This window comes from Podarcis gaigeae, assembly GCF_964106915.1.
Source record: "Podarcis gaigeae genome assembly, chromosome: 10".
Taxonomy (NCBI): Eukaryota; Metazoa; Chordata; class Lepidosauria; order Squamata; family Lacertidae; genus Podarcis; species Podarcis gaigeae.
In genome coordinates, this window is record NC_139686.1 from 70667899 (window position 1) to 70689787 (window position 21889).

At 43.4% G+C, this 21889-nt stretch overlaps 1 protein-coding gene across 21 annotated transcripts in view; it reads right to left on the minus strand.

Annotated features, from left to right (window-relative positions):
• The window catches only part of MAGI2 (membrane associated guanylate kinase, WW and PDZ domain containing 2), a 628972-nt gene that overhangs the window by 264783 nt on the left and 342300 nt on the right, over positions 1-21889 (minus strand). For all 21 annotated transcript variants that reach the window (XR_014555823.1, XR_014555824.1, XM_083701301.1 and 18 more), the window contains one exon: positions 12453-12572. Coding sequence is in view for 19 of the 21 variants with exons in the window: in XM_083701301.1 (XP_083557427.1) it covers positions 12453-12572 (120 nt within the window). In the remaining 2 variants the exon portion in view is untranslated. The remainder of the gene's footprint in view (positions 1-12452; positions 12573-21889) is intronic.

Genomic DNA, 21889 nt, shown 5'->3' on the forward strand with positions numbered 1-21889 from the left:
CAGGCTCAAGCACTTGGATAAAAAGGAATGGGGAGGTTAAGTTTATCAAAATGTTCATGCATCAAACACTTTAAAATGATAAACACTCTGAACAGTATTTATCTGTCTTTATTTTCCTAGTTTAATCTTTTAAGTGTTTGGCAAGGAGTGTCTCAATATTTTCCCTCCATGAGATATTTTTTATACAAATAAAAGAAAGTTCAGGACCCAGAATATTATTTTCCAAATGATTAGAATTATTACATTTTCATTTCCAGAAAGGATGTGAAAATGAGAAAAGAATGAGAAGATTGAGCAATATAGAGGTGAAGTGATTAATTTCCACATGTTCTGAAATGTAGACCAATGTTGCACTATACTAGATCATTAGGTTTGGAATCAAAAGTTGAGTCTGGGATCCTGTGCTCCATTCCCCAATCCCTTCTCCCTCTGTCATCAATACCTCACCCTGTCTTGACAATGGTTAAGCCTTACATCTTCATTTTTAACTGTAATGAAGGCTAATCAGGTTTCCATTTAATGAGGTTTAGTAAACAGGTTTCAGTGGCGACCAAACCATATCATTAATGCAGGTGATGGCCTAACGGGCAATATTTTTTATCTTCTCTCACCCTCACAAGCAGGTGTGTGGAGCCACCCACCGGTCAGACAGATGACATCTTGAAGACATCAGGTGACTGATAACTGGGTGGTTCTGCTCACCTGCCAAAGCTAAGCCAAGGGAATGGGGGTCTGCTTCACCAGCATGTTCCCTACAGGAATGTGCTACCACCCAGTGACATCAGCTGATGGACAGATGGACACTGTACAATTCCCACTGCAGCAGGAAGGTAAACGGCGCTTTGGTACTCATAACGGTGTCCTCTTCTGCCAGAAGACCCAGAAAGCTGTCGGTGGACAAACGCCGGCTCCCTCTGCCTGAAAAGAAAGATGAGCACCGCACCCCACAGTCGCCTTTGACTGGACTCAACCGTCCAGGGGTACTTTACCTTTTTTTACCTTTACCTTACAATTCTATGATCCTAAAGTTTGGGGAAAATGGCTATGCTGGCCAACTTGAACCCTGGCTGGAAGTTCCTCACCTCTGCCTTGATATTTCAGATCTTAAGGGAATAGATTGCTATCTAGGAGGTCGAGTGAAATTTACAATAATATCAAGGTCTTCAGTTTCTGATATTCAAGGGTGTCGTCACACTGCAACGAAGGCAAGTTAAGTAACTGACCTATATTAGCATACCATGTAACCTAGTCATGTAGGCTCTGGAAAACTTATGTGAGTTGGCCACCCAATCATGTGAGTATGGTATGTTTATGTCATGTGATAAAGGGTTCACATGGCACATAAACAGAGGAAATGTTCTGGCAGCAGCTGTCTCAGACCAGGGAACAATTCTGCCCACGGTTAAGAGAAGGAAATGCCAATGGTATCTAGGCATCTTCCTGAACATCTGTATAGTGAGGAATTATTCTAGGATCACAGGCATCAAGCCATAAAGCAAGCTATTTTTATGCATTTATGTTTACATGCTCTGCCACAAAGATGAATGGTGCTTATTACAAGTGCCCCTGCCTAAATTTATAGTCATAGAACAACTGTGATTTCTTCTGAGCCCATAGCTTGGCTTTTCAGAGTCTTGCAGTTCCATCTGCAGGGAGACTGTCTCCTTGGGCTGTAGATCCAGAAACTTCATAGGCCTCAGCAGGAATCTGGCAAGGCTATAAATATGCTGATCACAGATTATTTCCTTTTTCTGCAGAAGCCATGCTTCCCCTGGTGTGAGGATGAAATGCAGCTAATGAATAAAACTCTCTCTCTTTTTTATCCATACTCTGAGTGCGCCCAATACTTTGCACAAGGAACACCATCTAGTCTTGCTGTACAAACTCTATAAAATCTTTAACCAGTCACTATTCTAAAGGCAGGGGACATGGGTGGCGCTGTGGGTAAAACCTCAGCGCCTAGGGCTTGCCGATCGCATGGTCGGCGGTTCGAATCCCCGCGGCGGGGTGAGCTCCCGTCTTTCGGTCCCAGCACCTGCCAACCAAGCAGTTCGAAAGCACCCCCGGGTGCAAGTAGATAAATAGGGACCGCTTACCAGCGGGAAGGTAAACGGCGTTCCGTGTGCTGCGTTGGCTCGCCAGATGCAGCTCGTCACGCTGGCCATGTGACCCGGAAGTGTCTGCGGACAGCGCTGGCTTCCGGCCTATAGAGTGAGATGAGCGCACAACCCTAGAGTCTGGCAAGACTGTCCCGTATGGGCAGGGGTACCTTTACCTTTATTCTAAAGGCACAAGTATTGTCTCAGTCCAAAAAACAGGGATTAGGGTACATTCACAAAGCCTCACAGGCTGCAGGATTGCATAGAGACATCTGCTTGGTCACTTGGGCTGTAGCTCAGCGATACAGCCTGTCTCTTGTACACAGAAGGTCTTATGTTCAGACCCTTGAATCTTCAGGTGGGAATAGGATATACTTCTATCGGAGACCCTGGACAGCAAATGCCACCTAGCATGGATATTACTGAGCCAGTATAAAGAGACTTCCTTTATCCCTATAGCCACTTCCAGATGAGCAGGCAGGTGATTACATTTGCAAAACAGAAACATAAAGTTAGAGTCAACCTACCTAGAAATGAAGCAACAAATGGGAGGAAATTATTGTTTGATGCTCTGCACTTCAAGTACTGTTGTTAAAGTCTAAATAAACAATGCCAACTGATAGGAAGTTGTAGAAAGCAACTAATGGAAATTGGGTTGGGGACTGTTGTACAACTTAATAATGAAACTGGGGGGGGGGGACACATCAGTGAGGATGTTTGTGAATTATAAAATAGTTTTTGTGAAATTCACTGTCTAGGACTAGGTAATGTAGTTTCTTTTGCTGATCTCCCTTATCTAATCAGAGTGCCACACTTCAAAAGCAACATCTCCAGCAGTTATAAGCTATCATGCCAGTAAACACAATATTTTATAAGATTATTTACAAGCACTGTTCTGTTAAAGTAAATATTGCTAACAAAGATTCTGTATATGTAAGCTAAAACTCTGAAGAAACGTTCTGAAATATGAATGATTCCCGTAGGATATTCTCCTTTAATCTTTTTCAGTCGTTTTCTGCCCCATATCACTGATAAAATTGCTACCGCCGGAATTGACAGAGCTCCTTGAGGAAGATGCGTGCAGACAAGGAGCCAGTGAGTTCTCAAGTCTGCAGGAAACCTTCCTAAAAGGCCTCAGAAAGGCATCTTCTCAACAAACCGACCCCATTTTAAATTAAGACTAGGTTAAGACCTTTAGAAAAGTTACATGCTCACAGCTTTAGAGAATTGTGAAACTGACTATGGTCTGCTTCACACATTATCCTCGCAAGAATGGCTTCCATCACGAAGCCAAACTATATGGTTAGCCATGTGTGTAAAGGAAAAAAGATGTGTGGTTTGGGCCAATTCTAACAAATGCCAAATGAGCTCCACATTTCTGGCAAACAGCAAATGAATAATAACAGATTAAGTGCCAATATGCTGAACTGTAGAATACATTTGCACAATTTGTTGTGTGTGATGTAATATACACATTTCTACTTTGAAAAATGGCCTAATTAATACTCTACCTTAATACAATGAATTGAAACAAAAAACATACCCTCCCATCATTTCTCCAATGCAAATAGGTGTGTTGCATTCCATAATGATAATTTTACTATTTATACCTGACACATCTTACTGGGTTGCCCCAGCAACTCTGGGTAGCTTCCACCATATACAAACCCAGAATAAAACATGACACCTTTTTAAAAAAACAACACACAAAACCCTTCCCTATACAGGATTGCCTTCAGACTGCTTGGGGGTTGGATTACTCCATACCCCCCAACATTTATTAAATGAAAATAGGGGTGTCCTAAGGAAAAGTGGGACATTCCAGGATCAAATCAGAAACCAGTGTGGCTTCTCTAAATCCGGGATGTCCCTGGAAAATAGGGACACTTGGAGGGTCCGAAAAAAATGCTAAATATAGCACATTATGTATGTATGGTAGTACTATAAGACATGAAGTGTTACAGTAAATTGTCCTTCTAGGGCTTGTTCTTCTGGCTCTAATAAATCTTTTTAAAAAGAATTTGATCTAATCTGTAATACCCTCCTCCTGTACTTGACTCTTCCTCTGGGCTGGCTCACAAAATAAAAAAATTAGCAGCAAATTCAATGATCATTACAGCTAGCAGTTTTGTGAAGCTGTGATCTGATTGTTGCGCTATCATATAGTTGGATCAATTTTCAGCTCACAGTAAGATATATATCTTCCCTCATTCAACCCTAAATGAAAGGATGAGGACATATAGTTGCTGACAATCATCCTCTGACTGAATAAAACTGTCACTCGGTGAAACACATTCAACATAATTCCTTAATGGCTTTTTGTTCAAAAGAACCTCAAAGCAATGTACAGAAAATAGAAATCAAACAGGATCTAACACAGTTTCGAAACATTATACATAGCAAAGGTCCAGTGCCATATGCAAAAATATCAAAGTAGATGCACAGAACAGAGATTGAAAACAATAAGGGCAACTCCCCATTTACGTGGGAGTTACGTTCTGAGGCCCCACAAGTTTAAGTGAAATCACATATATTGGGAACAACATTGAAAAAGCCTGCAAACTCCCTGGAAACCCCTGTAAAAAAAACCTGAAACTCCTCTATTTCCATCTTTCCATGGGTGCTGGCAAACTAAGACATTCAAGCACCAACTACAGGAACATAATATAAGATGTGTCATAATGCTGCCTTTAAAATTTTCAGCAGAATTATGTTTGACATTGGTATAAAACTGAGCTGGGGTAAAAAAATATTGTATGTAACCGGGGAGAACTGTGTCCCACTGACCTCTCTGAGACCAATTATCAAGCCTTGCAAAAGTGGAAAACTTCCAAGGTAACTGTGAAAAGAGAAGTGTAAAACCTAAACATCCAATCAAAAAAATATTTACTGGAGTGAGTGTGTTTGTGTTTTCCCCCATTTCATCTCTTTTTCTTCACTTAGAAATTGCCCAAACCCATCTCACTGCTGATACAATAGTTATTTATCTTACAAAGATACCTAATGTAAGAAAATAACATTTTCAAGAGTTCAGCTCTGACTAACACTCATTGAAGTGTATTAGATGAGTTTATTTATTTACTTTACTTAAAAAAACCCCACTTTTAAATAATACCAACTTTTCATAGCAATCCCAATGTGGTTCATAACTTAAAAGAAAATCCAATTAAAAACCTGTAAGACGCCTTACAATAAATACAAATTAAAATACACAACCATAAATTCAATAACCAGAACAGCTCCCAAGACTAAATATGAGTAAGCCTGAAAGACCTGGACTAAATGTATTACTCAGCACAGACTTTTCTAGTACAACAATGTGTAAAAATTTCATGGCCTAGACAAATCTCGTTTCATATTTATCATTTGGGTGTGCATAAAGCACTGTTCTTCCTAGTCACTGAAATATAGTTTTAGTAGTCGATAGTAGTCTGCAGAAGACTAACCGTGTTGGGCGGTTCAAAATTGACCTACAGCAATTCAGTGCTATAAATATACCTTGAAATTCCTACAGAAATTTCACCTGAAGAGAACCCTCTCAAGTTGCCTTGTATTTTGCATTCGAATGCCTAGAGCTGTGACCTCCTCCCTCCCAAGAAAGTTCACATGCTATCAGTCATAATTCCCACAGCATATTTCGTCTGAGCGGATGCCTTCCACATTACAACTGGATTTTGGATTAAATTACACTTTTAGCAGATCTCTCTCTCTGTGCTATGTGCCATTCTTTAGAGGGTCGACAACTGCGGCCCTATGGGCAAGATCCCCTGAGTGAGATCAGCTGGTCTGCAGCTGCCAGCCAAGGTGTGAAAGAGATCTGAAGAAGAATTTGTCAAAGGAATAAAACTTGCCAGCATATGCTTCTTCGGGTATATAAAGCACTCACCCGTCATCCTTCACTCAATTTTTAAAGTGTATTTCTAAGGGGGAAACTAGTTGCTGATGAAGCCACGCTGGGCTCCCCTGTGATCTGTGAAATCTAAGGAAATCATTCATTTGGCAGGCTCAATGGGCTCAAAAAGATCCACTAGCGCTCATAACCCAGGAGGGTGATGTTTTGTTTTCTATACTGCAGCTCCCACCCTGAACCCTACCAATTCAAAATTCAGATCAGTGTTTAGAGGTTGTTGTTGCTGCTGTTATTTAAGGAGAAGAAGGGGATAAACATTTTTTTTTAAAGAAAAGAAAATTCCATTTGTGTATAAAACTGGCATGCATACCTCTCTGGATGGTGAATTCTAGGAATAGTGAGACACACTCCCTAGGGCACAGTTGAGTAAGAATAATAATATGTGAAATCAGCTTCTACATTCTATTTTTGTTCTGCACATCACTGCCTAACGAAGAATGTGCCATTGAAAGCCTATATGCAATACTTTAGATGACTAGTTGATCCAATAAAAGGTGTCATTACAGTTGGCTCTGCATCACTGATCATCAGTTTTACAAACTAATGCAATAATACCCTGATCCAATTAAAAACAAGTACCTTTTTTCCTCTTCCAGCCAAACACCACAGAAAATAGCTGTATCCATAAATGGAATACATACTGCACATTGTTTTATCTCAATTTATAATCCAATTACACCATTTATAATTAAACCCAGGATCAATGTCAGGGGATTTCTTCTTGAAGCACATACTGATGTGTTCTAGTGAAAAGGAATACAATTGCTTTTCAATAACTTCCCCTGCTTAAGTGCCACAAAAATGAACTGGAGCTGTGCAAAAATAGCCATGGTACTCTTGTGAAGCTTTCATATATTCCAGGGGACCTTTGGCAGAAAGAACTTCAGTCCAGCAGCCCCTGCACATGTTTAAGTAGCAATTCACTCATAGCAGTGATGACATTACATTTCTCTTTTAGGCAATATGTCAATACTGCTCTAATTGAATCAAGATTTTCCCATGCCACAAAGCTTGTTAGAGAAAAATATCTTGTTAAGATGCTGAGATACAGAATGCCAATTATTAAGGCAATCAATATTTATACAGTAGGTAAAATTCACCTCAGGCAGGTTTGAGAACCATCTGTCAAATCATCTCTAAACTGCAGAAGTTTAGAAATGCATGCAAGATACTGGTGAAAGTCACCTTCACAGTTTGATAATACAAACAAGATTGACAAAGTTATCTCTTGAGAGAGGGGGAAAACAGAGGAAAGGATAATTAAAAGTTAATTTCATTTTTCAGTACAGCACATGACTGCATACTGAACAAATAACTGATTACATAGTGTTGCTGCTATGACTGCTGTAAGTGCTGAAGATACAGAAAATTTTAATGGGAAGGATCCAACTCCTGTTAACTACTTCAAGTTCTCAATCATTTTTCTTGAATAAGGTTAAGTACAGGTTTAAGATGGAACCCTGAGGAGCCATGGATGCGGCAGAAGTGGTACTGGTAAAGCAGAAGTGGTACTGGATGTGGCAGAAGTGGTACTGGTAAAGAACAGCTCACCTGGTCAGGGGCACTGATACCTCTAGCACACCTCAGGTCTAGATGTAGTGCCAGCCAGTAGGGGAGGCCTTGGACTGGCAGGATCCGAAGCCTGAAGGATCCTGACACACATTTCAAAAGGGGGGGGGGACTACATGGGCCTTGGAGATGGCATAGTGATTTGATCCTCCATTTATGCTAATAGGAATTTTTTAAAAAATATATATATGGGCAATTAGGTCCAGGGGATTTTGTGCTCAGCACTTCTAAAGTAAGTTTTTTTTTCATGTGGTCTTTTTTTTTAAAAGGAAACATTTGTAACTTTTCGGCAGCAGAAATCAGAAAACTGTAGACCTAAGAGAGGTGTCCCCTAGGTGAGAAACCTGCCAGAGTACAGACAAATAGGTCCGGGTAAACAAATAGGTAAAGTTAATTTGAGGGAGAAACTTAAAAGGATCTGCTTTCTGTCTAAAATCATACCCTGTGACTACAAGCTTGACCCGCATCATCCCAATCTGAAATTATGGTATGCCTCGCAACATTATTTTCACTTCATCGATATGTCTGTAGCATTTATTTGTTTGTTTGACATCTGAATTGCAAGGCCACCTTGAACGAAGCACTTCAGTGGTCCCTGCTTCAACTTGGGGAAGTGATGCAGCTCAGGGGTAGAACATGGGGCTTGCATGCAGAAGATCGCCAGTTCAGTCCCTGAAATCCCTGTGGAACCAGGGAACTGGTCAGGGGAGCATTTGCCACTGAGAAAGAAAACCATGTGTGTCTGAATTATGGGTGCGCGTTGGGTGGGAAACAGTGGCGGTGGCCTTCCTCCTTGAAAGAGCAAGGCTTTGAGAAGCCAGTCAAAAATGATGATGAAGATCTGGTATGGAAGATACTGCATATTTAATACTCTGTATCCGGGGTGACCAACTCCCAAGAGACTGTGATCTACTCACAGAGTTAAAAACTGGCAGTGATCTACCCCCTTTTTTGGGGTTCAGGTCAAAGTTGTTGAGTTTTTTTCAGGGAGGAGGTAAAATTTTGAGCTTTTTTTAGGGGGAGCCACAGTTGTTTAGCTTCTTTGGGGGGAGCCAATGATCTACCAGTGATCTACTGAAGATGTCCAGTGATCTACCGGTAGATCACGATCTACCTGTTGGACATGCCTGCTCTATAACATACTTGGCAAGAAACAGGTTAATGTTAACATATATAGGTCCCAGTCAATATCATCAAAAGTTATTTAACATGGATGCTATAGTGGGATGCCGCTCATTTCTCCCAGCTTCTGTGAAGACCAATATTGCTGAATTTGGAAACAGAGCTTTGTTTCCTAAGTAAAAAATGCAGTTTGTACCACACACATTTAAACATTAGCTGGGTTTGAAGACTGCCTCAACAGAAAGGAGAGGAAACAGTGGGATCAACTGGCAGATGAATCAGATCAGATGACATCTTTTTGACAGATTTCTATAGGCAAAAAAAAAAGTCCTTCCCCGCCTCCCCCCACCCCCCGATCTGTGGCTGTCACAAAAGTGAAAGGAGGAAGATGAAGGCAAATGGAGAAGGAACTTTTCAATGACTTCAGTAAGCTGAGACAGGTGTCTACTTGCCAGTGGCAATAATGAAAGTCTCCTGACACTGACCATTTTCCACAAGGGGTTTGACATGTCTTGATGTCAAATCCAAATTCTCTCCCCCTCCCTCCCGGAAAACAGCAGCTTTATTTATTTATTTATTTGTTCTGTCAACAGTTTGTTCTTCCTCCGATAGCTCAAGTTAAAGCTATACTCTACACTGAAAAGGAGTGTAATATTAATCTGATAGCTAAGCATCCTCAAGGAAGGAAGAAGGGGGCAGGGCAAGGACATTTTGCTCCCCTTAAACTCCATGCCTAGGAGGTAAAAATGACCTTTGCTGGGAAACATGCCTAGAATCTTTGCTGGGGAAAGCCTCTCATTTCATTTGCAAATTATCCCCTCCCAAGGATCATGCTTTGGAGCACAGAAGCATTTGTCTAAGTAAGATTATACAACACACTGCAACATGTTTTTTGGCATTTAGGCCATATACGGTTCCAAGGTGGTTTTGCAATCAAGTGCTATTCAGGTCCAAACTTTCTTAGCTTGAAATGTGCCTTCAAGAACATTCATTGGAAGATACCACATCCTACAATTAAATGGTAGGTCAGCAGGACAGAAATAATGTTAGTAATATGTTCCTTTAAGCCTCTGGATGTATTTGTCAATAAATATACTTGATATATTTGACAGTTAAATACGGCAACCAGTTCTGGTGTAAAGGTGATGGCACTTCAGTCTCTCACTGTGCAGCCGTCACTAGGAATATTACCAAAAAATGAAGGGAAGGTTCTTACATAAGAGAGCCCTGTATCTGAATGTTTATGAGGAAGACTGGGGTAAGCAAGGTTCTTTTATGTAGGGTTGCCATTTTTCAAAAAGTAAAAACTAGGACACCCCAAAAGCTGTTGGGAAGACCCCAAAATTTAGGATTACCACCAAAATAACGTGGTTTTTCAATTGACTTGCCTAAGATCCAGGACAAAGCGCCACCTTTCGAAAATCCTCCCTGGATGTCAATTCTGCCTTTGAAATCCTGGAAAATCTGGATGTATGACAGCCCCATAAGTGGGGAAACACAGCCCCACTTGCTGTGACCACCTGTACATCACCCTTCTCCAATGAGAAGAAACCAATTTTGGTGTAAGGGAAAGGGAAAGGCAGAGGTAGCAGCTGCAGATGCTCCCAGCAGAAGAGTGGTGGCAAACCTCCAGTCCACGGGCCCAATTTGGCTCACAGGGATCTGAATTTGGTCTGTGAGGTCATTTCCCCCAAACTACACCCATCTGCCCCACACCTGATGTCATATGCGGGACGGGCAAAGATGTATCTGAAAATGAACCACTGGGAGCTTAAAGTGTGCTCCGGATTGTTCCTTAGTCTTGCTGAAAGCATCCAAGAGCAGATTGGAGCTGAAAACTGCAAGCCCCTTTTGAAACTGTCCATTTGCAGATGCAGTTTGGACTCTATGCCTTCAAAGGGGCATTTTTTTTCTGCTGCAGACCAGCCCTGTAGACAGCTTTGCCAGTCTGCCAAGGAAAAATGTCTATTTGCTGGCATGGTTTGAATCCACATTGCACTTGCCCACAGATAAGGTGTGGCTTGCTATCAGCGCCAATCACTTCTGATATGATGGCAGGTGGCTGGGCCTACCCTCTGTTGAAAATGGCTCACGAATTGTGGGCCACTTCCAGATCCAGTCATCAAGCTAAAAACAGTTCTCCACCTCTGCAGTAGAATGCCTTATATATGTATTTGTTTTGTAAGAGACCAGGACTGAAACGACTAGTAGTTGCAGCATCTCCAGTGGGCAAATGGTGCTGCCTGGAACCATCTCCTTGGTGGGAATGGAGCATCCAATGTCATTTTCCTGATGGAGAGGCTGGGATAATTAGTTCTGCTGGTGGAGAAAAATAAGTTCCTAGACAGCAAGAACAGCATGATTTTAAATTATAAATCTGAGCCCTACACTGTTCCTTCACAGACAGATGAAACCACCCAATATATTAGACTTCTTCAGAATGTACGTGTTTTTAATGCACAGCTTGCAAACCTATAATATCTAGGGATAAGCAGTCAAAAAAGACCAAAGACATGATATAATGTGGTACCGCATTTATGTACTATAAGAAACATGCTGTTTACAAGTTTCTGTGGTATTGTGTGTGTTTTTTTGCACATTTCCATTCCATTCCTCTTCCAGTATTATGCAACATACTTCCATTTCACACATTATTTTTTTTTAAATCTTGAACAAGTTTGACATGAGGTGAATCAACAGTAACCCTAGAGGTATCATTAAGCTGCCAGGTTGTCACTTCTCAAGCAGATATTTTTAAATCCCACTGCGGAAATTCCATATCTACTTGCCATGTAGTTAAGGTGCTAGGATTTTTATTTCTTAAAAAAAAAAAGGTTTTACAAGAATCTGCATGACATCAATTTTAAAATTGCTGATTCAGTTTTCAGTTTACACAATTATCTGCAAGATTGTCAATAATGTATGGGTACCATGCAGCAGTGTGTGTGTGTGTGTGTGTGTGTGTGTGTGTGTGTGTGTTTGTAGAACTGCCCACCTCAATCTAGCATTTTCATTCACCCTCTCTGCACTGCAATGAGCAGTGCTTGGCTTGAGGCATTTGCAAGTTAGGCTCAGGTTTTTGGTGTAATGATAATCGCAAACAATTCTGAAGCATCATGATGTTCAAGAATCTCAAATGAAGAGCAGGCAACCAAATGGACACTGGCCTGACTCTGGTTGCTGCGTTCAGAAGACAGGAATGAGCCACAACTGAACACATGCCCCCCCCCTTTAGTGCAGATGGCCCCAGCCTCCACCCTGAACATCACCCAAAAGTTCAGATACAAATATAAAGGTATACTTGTTAACTCCCTTGATTCTCTGACCTTGTGGAATCCTTTTGACTCAGGTTTAATGCTTTAATTTATTAATATTTGTTTTATACAATTTGTGAATTATTGCCCAAGGACATTGTCTTTTTTTGTATGTATTCTATTATACCTTATTTCGTTAATTAAATAAAAAAACTTGTTTAATGCCTTAACTTCGCTGAGTGCTGAGTAGTTTAGCTTTCACTTTTTATTCTCCCTTCCCCTTAACTGACATGAATTCCAATTAAATTGAGCCCATTTGCATTTAGATATTTCATAGGGAAAAAAAATACTTTCACAACTACCATCTGGCTGCTCATAAATTTAAGATAATGGGTGCTATGATACAATCTAATGGGAGGTCCTAATGTAATTCCAGAAAATGGAGGAAAACATAATGAAAACATAAAGCAGATTTTGCAATTAAAGAACGCAGCTTACCTTCATATGTCCCGCTTTCTAAAAGAGCACCACTTTTCTCTAGTTCCATAAAATCTTCAACAGTGATGAAAATATAATCCACACCAGGGACTTCCCCCTCCTTATGAGGCCTTGTAGTGCCTAATTTGAAGGAAAGAAAACACAAACTGCTATTATGCACATTAATGGGCATCTGATGTCTGAAAGATTTATCTTAGGTTTGGTTTGTTATATGGTTTCGTAAAAAGTACAGGTTGCTAACAGCAATATTTATTTGCTGCAGATTTCAGAGCTTCACATATAGGTGTGCATATTACTGACAGTGGACATGGCCCCCGGCCGGAGGAGGGGTACGTCAAAACTCCTGCCCTCCACTGGTTCTACTCTCATGAACTCAAATAAGATGAAGTTGGAGCTTTTGTACTGCTTTATTGGTCAGAGTTAATGACATCCCTCGCTGTTACAGTGGTGCCTCGCAAGACGAAATTAATTCGTTCCGCGAGTCTCTTTGTCTTGCGGTTTTTTCGTCTTGTGAAGCAAGCCCATTGACGGATTAGCGCTATTAGCAGTTTAGCGGCTATTAGCAGCTTAGCGGCTTAGAAAAAGGTGGGAAAGGGGGAAAACTCGCAAGGACTCGCCCGACGTTTCATCTTGCGAAGCAAGCCCATAGGGAAATTCGTCTTGCGAAGCGCCTCAAAAGACGGAAAACTCTTTCATCTAGCGAGCTTTTCGTCTTGCGAGGCACCACTGTACATCACTTTGCTTCACCCTGTCCTTTTGGAGACTGGTTTGACAGTGAGTACAGTACCAACACCTCTTTTGTTGTTGTTAGAAAGTGTGGCAATTACTGCATCAACTTCATGGTGAGTACCAGCACATATTTTTCTAGAAAAAAAGCACTGAATCATTCCATTTGGCAGCTTCACCAGCTTCGATTCAGGCTGCACCTTGGATCTGCTGCACCAGCCCTCTAAGTTAAATCAGTGTTGTGGGTACATGAGGGATCTCCTCCAACCTGTCTTTCCTCCTCCTGCTCTTCTCCCATTTTCTCTGTTCTTAGCTTAAGTTAACCTCACTGGGGGCCTAATCTCCCCTAGTTCCATTTCAAATGGGAAAGAACCAAGAATCATCCCTGAATGTGACTCCCACAATGGTTTATGGGATACCATGGTATCACATGCATGCTCCAAAAGCATTTTCGAGGAAGACAGCATGAAGACATGATGTACAGTGGTGCCCCGCAAGACGAATGCCTCGCAAGACGGAAAACTCGCTAGACGAAAGAGTTTTCCGTTTTGGAGGTGCTTCGCAAAACAAATTTCCTATGGGCTTGCTTCGCAAGACGAAAATGTCTTGCGAGTTCCTGCGGGGTTTTTCCCCTCCCCCCCTTTTTCTAAGCCGCTAAGCCACTTATCTGCTTATCCGCTAAGCCAATAAGCCGCTAAAAGCCGCTAATAGCGCTAATAGGCTAATCCGTCAATGGGCTTGCTTCGCAAGACGAAAAAACCACTAGACAAAGAGACTCGCGGAACGGATTAATTTCGTCTTGAGAGTCACCACTGTATAACAAAATGCTTTCCATATCCCCAATTGACTTGCAGCTGTGACGGGTTCGTAAATTTAAAACCTAAGCTTTGTCATGTTCTGCCAGTCCCAGCTCACCCCCTCGCCCATTCAGTTTAATGGAACCTTTGTCACCAGAATCTCCCTTTCCTGGGATCACACTATTAGTCTACTTATATGGCTTTGGGGGTGGGACTATTTCCTCCCTTAACTGAGCAGTGAAACCATTTGCTGTCCTTATATCAACAAGTACTTTTGGACTACTTGGGATTGTCTATTAGCTGTGCCATGATAAGGCCAATTCCTCAACTTCGCTGGCTGAAAAATCTGATGGTACCACGAGTGTGCCAATTCTGACAAATAATGCAACAGTCTGTCTTTATTATTCTGCACTGAGTGACACCGTACTATTTATAATGCTGCCACATTTGATGCTGAAAAGCAATTGCTATTCAAAATCAAGTCTCTCTCGCTCACTCACTCTCTGTCTCTCAACATGTAATTTGCATCTTTTGCGAAAGCACTTCATAACCCCTGATGTTGCTGTAGCTACTCAGAGCAATTAAAGGGAAGTGTGGTTCCAGGTAAGCTACAACACAATAAAAACACAAGTGAATTACAAAGGGCCATTATTACCCACGTGTTTTAAAAAAAGAGTTACTGGTATACTGTCCCAATTTCTCCAACTGGTTAGTTTCAGGGATAACACAATAAGGACATACCCATCAGTGCTATGTTTATTTTATTTACAAATATGCAAGGAGAGCCTAGCAGGTGCAAGCACACCTCTATAAACATGCAGCACAGTCTGTCTACCCTGCTGATCAGGGTCGCCATGTTGGGGGGCAGGGGACTGAGGGCCCCCCGAAATTTTCAAGGAGGGAGCCTACCCCCTCAAAATTCCATGGCAATTGTGCACGCACGCCACACAATGTGTTTCCCTCTCTCGTGCATGCCCCGTGACATGCTCCTGCCTTAAGCACAAGCCGCGCAGTGTGCACATGATGTGCCAGCACATCACGCAGTGTCCATGAGTGACATCAGCATGCCCCGCAGCATGTGCGCATGACGTCGGCACAGCACGCACAGAGCATGCTGCCTCGGCCCCCCTCAATTGTAGGGGCAAGCAGCACACTTGCTGCTGAGAGACCAACCGCATTTCAGCCTGAGTGCTACATTAACTGGGTGGTAACTCCAGCAGCAGGTGGGGTCAAAAACCTCACACAATGCACATAACATACAGAAGTGCCCATTTCAAAGCATATGTGCATTTAATTGGGAAGCACAAAATAGGTAGGTCGTCATTCAATTTCTCTCCCAACCCTACATCTGGGACCTTAAGTAGCTTTTGACAATCTTTGCATGTATTTGGATTCATTTGTTTCAAGGGATCATTTCTGGAAATGGAAGCTGCAGGTGTGAGAGGTCTGATCTACACTGGGCCCACAATGGGGAGTGTCAGGGAACTGACATTGGAGCCAGAGGTGGAGGCAAGGCTATCGAGCGATGCAGGAGAGGGCCCCAGCAGAGGGAGAGGAAGCCCATCGGCTGGGGAAGGAAATCAGCGCAACACCAGTAAAGAAGGGAGGGAGATGGGGGATTCGGAGAGGGGTCTCCAAGACTCTTCGCCCGAAACTTGTGGGGAGAGCACGGGCACTCCTCTGCCCACTCCTTCCCTGCGCAGAAGATTTCCGCGCAGGGAGAGTAGGAGGAGACTTGGCTTCAAACAACTTCTTTGCTGGAAGAGGCTCAAGAAACGCCCACTGACGGATTCTGCAAGCGACTGAACGGCCACGGAGTGAAGGGCTGTCAGCCAAGACAAGGTTAACCAGGCAATCTAGCCAGCAGTGGCGGTAACTTACGCACAAGCAACCCCTTATAACCATTACAGGGAGCAAAGGGCTAAAGCCTCCCTACCTCCCAATCTACATGGTCATAGTCCATAGGGTTTTTGTTGGGAGGGGGCAGGCTTTTGTTAGGGAGGCAGAACCGCAGATTTGTATTGGTTTTTATTGATTTAGGGGATGTCCCCCCCTTGCCTATGCCCATGCCAATCTAGAATGGAACTTCGCGATCAGCTGTTTCCTCCTTCTAGCCAGTGCAGAACTTGAAGAAGAGGGGGAAAGACCTGGTAAAATAAAAAAGACCCCACAGGCCATAAGTTCCCCATCAGGAACTGGTGCTTGAGTTGTCACCCCTCCTTCCTTTTTCCCTTTTCTATTGTTTTTGTTAGATTGTAAACCTAAGGGCAGGGACTGTTTTGTATGCTATTGATCTCATATAAGCCACAAAGTAAAAATGATTTAAATAAACAATCAAACCAAGTGAAACTGTTTAAAGTAACTTTGATGTACTTTAAATTGGCATAGCCCCGTACATTTCAAAGTATATATTTTCTGATCTTCTACAAGAAGCAATACTTCCCCGCCCACTTTGCTAAATAAAGAATTCTAGGCCGACACAGTGTGCAAGATCTATATTGGTATGTTGAACATGTTACCATCGCTCTAAGCCCCCCCCCCCCCCCCAGTGTCATAACATAACATCCAACGACTGTTTAGGCACACATCATTTGGGGCCAAGATATCTGGAGCTGATGACCTTATTCCTCAGGACCCCCCCCCCCAACACAACAGTTGCAAGAAGGTCAGGCGGAGTACTGCAGTTTTCCAAGCCAGAGGGGTTACTTTGTCTTCAAATACTTCCTTTCCCCTCTGACACTTGGAATTTGCTTGTTTGGGATGTACTCCCAACTAGTTTGAATTATATGCTCAATTTGCTGACACCATGACAATCTCTGGGCTCTCTGTGTGGCAGATGGGAAGCTGAAAGCCATCCACATGGGAGAGCTGTATAATTTATACGCCTTTTGTTTCTTAGTTGTTTCTAAGGCATTTAGAATGTGGGAGTGGAGGATGCAATCCTTCAGACAGGAAATATGTCAATTCCCAGCCAGCACACGATAAACTAAAAGGGTGGAGGAAAAGAGGGTTTACAGCCAACCTCCAGACATTCTTCTTGTTTATGCAAGACGAAGAAACTGTGCCTAGGGCTTCTGAAAGCAGGTAGAGGGTGCAACCACAAAGAGTCTCACAGGGAGCCAACAAGAAATTTAGATGTTAAGTCTCTTGGTGGCCTTAAGGCAAGCCACTTTTTCTCTCCCCATCAGCTCCACATCAGCAATAGGGCTGTTCTGAGGATTAATGATATGATAGATGTGGAGTACTTAGAATGCTTGAGGCAAACTGCATAAATGGCTATTGTTGCAATTAGTATGATTTTTCCAACAAAATACCGTATTTTTCGTCCTATAGGACGCACTTTATCCCCTCAAAAAATGAAGGGGAAATGTGTGTGCGTCCTATGGGGCGAATGCAGGCTTTCGCTGAAGCCTGGAGAGCGAGAGGGGTCAGTGCGCACAGACCCCTCTCGCTCTCCAGGCTTCGCGCACCTCTCCGCAAGCGGGGGGAGCGCTCCCGCTGCTTGCGGAGAGGTGCCTGCATGCGGAAGCCTGGGCGCACTGAGCTCAGCACGTCCAGGCTTCGCGCACCTCTCCGCAAGCGGGGGGAGCGCTCCCGCTGCTTGCGGAGAGGTGCCTGCATGCGGAAGCCTGGGCGCACTGAGCTCAGCGCGTCCAGGCTTCGCGGACCTCTCCGCAAGCGGGGGGAGCGCTCCCGCTGCTTGCGGAGAGGTGCCTGCATGCGGAAGCCTGGGCGCACTGAGCTCAGCGCGTCCAGGCTTCGCGGACCTCTCCGCAAGTGGGGGGAGCGCTCCCGCTGCTTGCGGAGAGGTGCCTGCATGCCGAAGCCTGCGCGCGCTGAGCTCAGCACGTCCAGGCTTCGCGGACCTCTCCGCAAGCGGCGGGAGCCAGCCCTGGGCTCCCACGGCTTGCAGAGAGCTGCCTGTTTGGGGGCTGGGGTCAGGGGAAGCTCCGGCGGGCCTCCCCCGCCCCAGCCCTGCGCCTGGGGGGAAAATTATTTTCCCCCCTTTATTTCCCCCCAAAAAAACTAGGTGCGCCTTATGGGACGGTGCGTCCTATAGGGCGAAAAATACGGTAGATATACAGTGGTGCCCCGCAAGATGAATGCCTCGCAAGACGGAAAACTTGCTAGACGAAATAGTTTTCCGTTTTGGAGGTGCTTCGCAAAACGAATTTCCTATGGGCTTGCTTTGCAAGACGAAAATGTCTTGCGAGTTCCTGCGGTCCCCCCCCCTTTTTCTAAGCCGCTAAGCCGCTTATGCACTAAAAGCCGCTAAACCGCTAATAGCGCTAATCCGCTAAGCCGTCAATGGGCTTGCTTCGCAAGACGAAAAAACCGCTAGACGAAGAGACTCGCGGAACGGATTCTTTTCGTCTTGCGAGGCACCACTGTAGTTAACTGATAAGCACAAGGTACTTGAAAATTTAATACAGTGGTACCTCGGATTAGGTACTTAATTCATACTGGAGGTCTGTTCTTAACCTGAATCTATTCTTAACCTGAAGCACCACTTTAGCTAATGGGGTCCTCCTGCTGCCGCCACACCGCCGGAGCACGATTTCTGTTCTCATCCTGAAGCAAAGCTCTTAACCCAAGGTACTATTTTTGGGTTAGCGGACTCTGTAACCTGAAGTGTATGTAACCTGAGGTACCACTGTAATTAGAAATTGGTGCAGCAGTTGCATTAACAATCACACTTAAACATAAGTGAATGCTGAAAAGAAGGGGATCAAGACTGGTGCACATTGCTAGATAGACCATCCTGGACTCACTCCAAAGAAGACCACTGGATCACTGGGATTTTGTCCTATAATATTAATATTTCAGCTTGAATGAGAAACACAGCCAAACGTGGACAGGGCTGGGTGTCAAACTACCTTGGCAAACCAGCAGTTTCTTCCTCTGATTAGCTCTCTTGGTGAGTAGCCACAGCTGTGAACAGAAGAGTGTGAATCCGAACTTATGATTTATCTCTGTAGATCATGGCATAAGTAAGAAGACTGGCAAGACTTAATATGACATGAGAGTCTTCATCTTGAACATTGCTTGATACCAACCTCATCTCAATCAACTTCAGTGGACTGGTCATGTGTGGATGCCTGATTATTGTCTTCCAAAGCAACTACTCTATTCCAAACTTAAAAATGGAAAGCATAATGCTGGTGGTAAACAAAAGAGGTTCAAAGACTCTCTCAAGGCAAATCTTGACAAATGTAATATAAACACCAACAATTGGGAAACACTGGCCTGCGAGAGCTCCAATTGGAGAACAGCCTTTACCAAAAGTGTCATGGGTTTTGAAGACACTCAAACTCAGGACAAAAAGGAGAAACACACTAAGAGGAAGGCACGCTTGGCAAACCCTCTCCGTGATCAACTCCCACCCAGAAACCTATGTCCCCACTGTGGAAGAACATGTGGATCCAGAATTGGCCTCCATAGTCACTTATGGACTCACTGTTAAAACTGTGTTTATGGAAGACAATCTTCCTCAGCTAGGAGTGATCGCCAAAGAAAAAGACAGGATACTCAACTCCTCAATGGGAGCCATCCACAAAGGTACTTTGCAGGCAGAGAGCAAACAAAGAGACCGCCAGGTTCAGTTAAAGGCTCACTATCACCATCTTTCACTTCTTTGTTAAGCAAAACACACAGAGTGAGAAGCAAGCAGGATGACCAGTTTTCGGTCATTTTCTCACTAGAATGGGCAATGGTGAGAAAGGGGCAGGACTTGTTCATTTCAAAGCCTCTCCCTGCCCTATTAGGAAGAATATTATTGCAAAAAGCCAGACAGGCAATTGGCTCTGCTAGTAGGCAGTTAGCTCTTCCAGCTCCAACAGGACAGGATTTACCCAGCACTCCCCAGGAATCAGCACCCTTCTGCTTTGCTTTAAGGACAAGTATACTGCTTTAAGGACAAGTAAACTGGTAAGACACTTTGTCAATCTTTAGATCAAGGTGAGTATGTACTGCAGAATTTTTCTGTCTGAAGCCGCATTGATATACCCTGTAACTTAGATATTGTATAATAAACTAAGCTTCTTTATTCCTCCAAGTGAGAGCTTCTTGTAAAATAATTACTCATAGACAAGCACACATTGCACCTCCAGCAAAAGAGTCTAAACCTCTCAGCAGTGTGTCTATATACACGAGTGATGGCTGTGTACTTGTGAGTCCAGGTACATACTTGTAACCTGGTAGGGAATCAGGGAATCACAAGTCAAAGCCTCAATACATGTGACATACTGCTTATGCCCTCTCTAGTATCATGTTATCCACCATGTTAAAATAATTGCTTTGACTATGACCTTCCAGTGTCTGAAAAGTGGCTTTCATCCACAGACCATGGGGGAAAGCACAGAGCCTAGTTTTACTGAAATACAACCATCTGTATTGGTTTAGAAAATATGAGTAGCGTTGCTGGACAAATGAGTTCAGCAAACTGCCCTGCATTCGTGCAACAGATACAATTTACTTTGTGGTCTTTGCACAGGAAATAGTCTGTGTCTTACTATCTTTGTCAGTACTTAGAGCACTTTGATAATGTCTGCTGGAAGTGAAGACTTTGGTTCTTGCACATTCATTTACTTATGCAAATGTATTAGCTACCTCTGAACATTTGCTATGTTGAGAGCCAGTGTGGTGTAGTGGTTAAGAGCGGTAGTCTCGTAATCTGGTGAACCGGGTTCGCGTCTCCGCTCCTCCACCTGCAGCTGCTGGGTGACCTTGGGCCAGTCACACTTCTCTGAAGTCTCTCAGCCCCACTCACCTCACAGAGTGTTTGTTGTGGGGGAGGAAGGGAAAGGAGAATGTTAGCCGCTTTGAGACTCCTGAAGGGGAGTGAAAGGCGGGATATCAATTCCAAACTACTCTTCTTCTTCTTCTTCTTCTTCTTCTTCTTCTTCTTCTTCTTCTTCTTCTTCTTCTCTCATGTGAATATTGTTAGTGATTATTAGAAAATGAGATGCATAATTTTTTTTGGGGGGGTGCCTTTCTTAGCAGGCATGGCTCTATGCAGCAGAGAGATGTCAAAGGATAGAACACAGGAAAAATATGGTAGAGCTTCTCAAGGAGTTTATGCATAACCTCTTCTTTGCATAGTACATATGTTTTTGTTTGTGCACAGGCCACACATTTCCCCATCAAAACTGATTCAGACAGCTGGTAGCATCACTGCTCCTGCAATTGTGTAGGGACACTGCTGGGTTCATAAAATGCTACAATGAGATATGCAGAGAACCCCCCCCCCCTTTTGAATCTGTAATTCACAGTCAATGCGTGGGATAAAATACACAGCCCTCATTATTTCTGTGTTGTGACTGCTTAAGAAGGGGAACAGCTCCAGTAGCACAGCTCCAACAAATTGAATTGATTTGGAAGCATATTGTCAACCAGTGCAGAGATTTAAGGACTGGTTTAATATGAGCCTGGCCAATGGTGCCCATTAGCACTTTGTGTTCTGCATTAGTTGAAGCCTCCAAACAGTCTTCAAGGGTAGTCCTACATTGAGACACAGTACTAGTCCAATCTGGTGGTTGCAAGAGCATGGACCGTAGTAGCCAGACTACCCCTATCCAGAAAGGCCCAAAGCTGGTGAACCAGCCATTACTAGATCACTTGATCTAAAGAATGACCTAGGTGTCAAGTGGCAATACTGGATCAAGGAATAACATCAAGCTATGTAGTGGTCCGTCCCCCCCAGGGGAGTGCAACACCATCTAGAACCCGTCATCTATGCATTTCTCAGACTTGAGAGCCTGCAACGCACAATATCTTTATGTTGTCTGGATTCAGTTTCAATTTAGTGTCTCACATCTAGCCCATTACTACCTCCAGGCAACAGCCCAGCACCAGAACTGCCTGTCCTGATTGACCTGTCATGGGTGTCATTGGCATACCGATGGCACTTCAGTC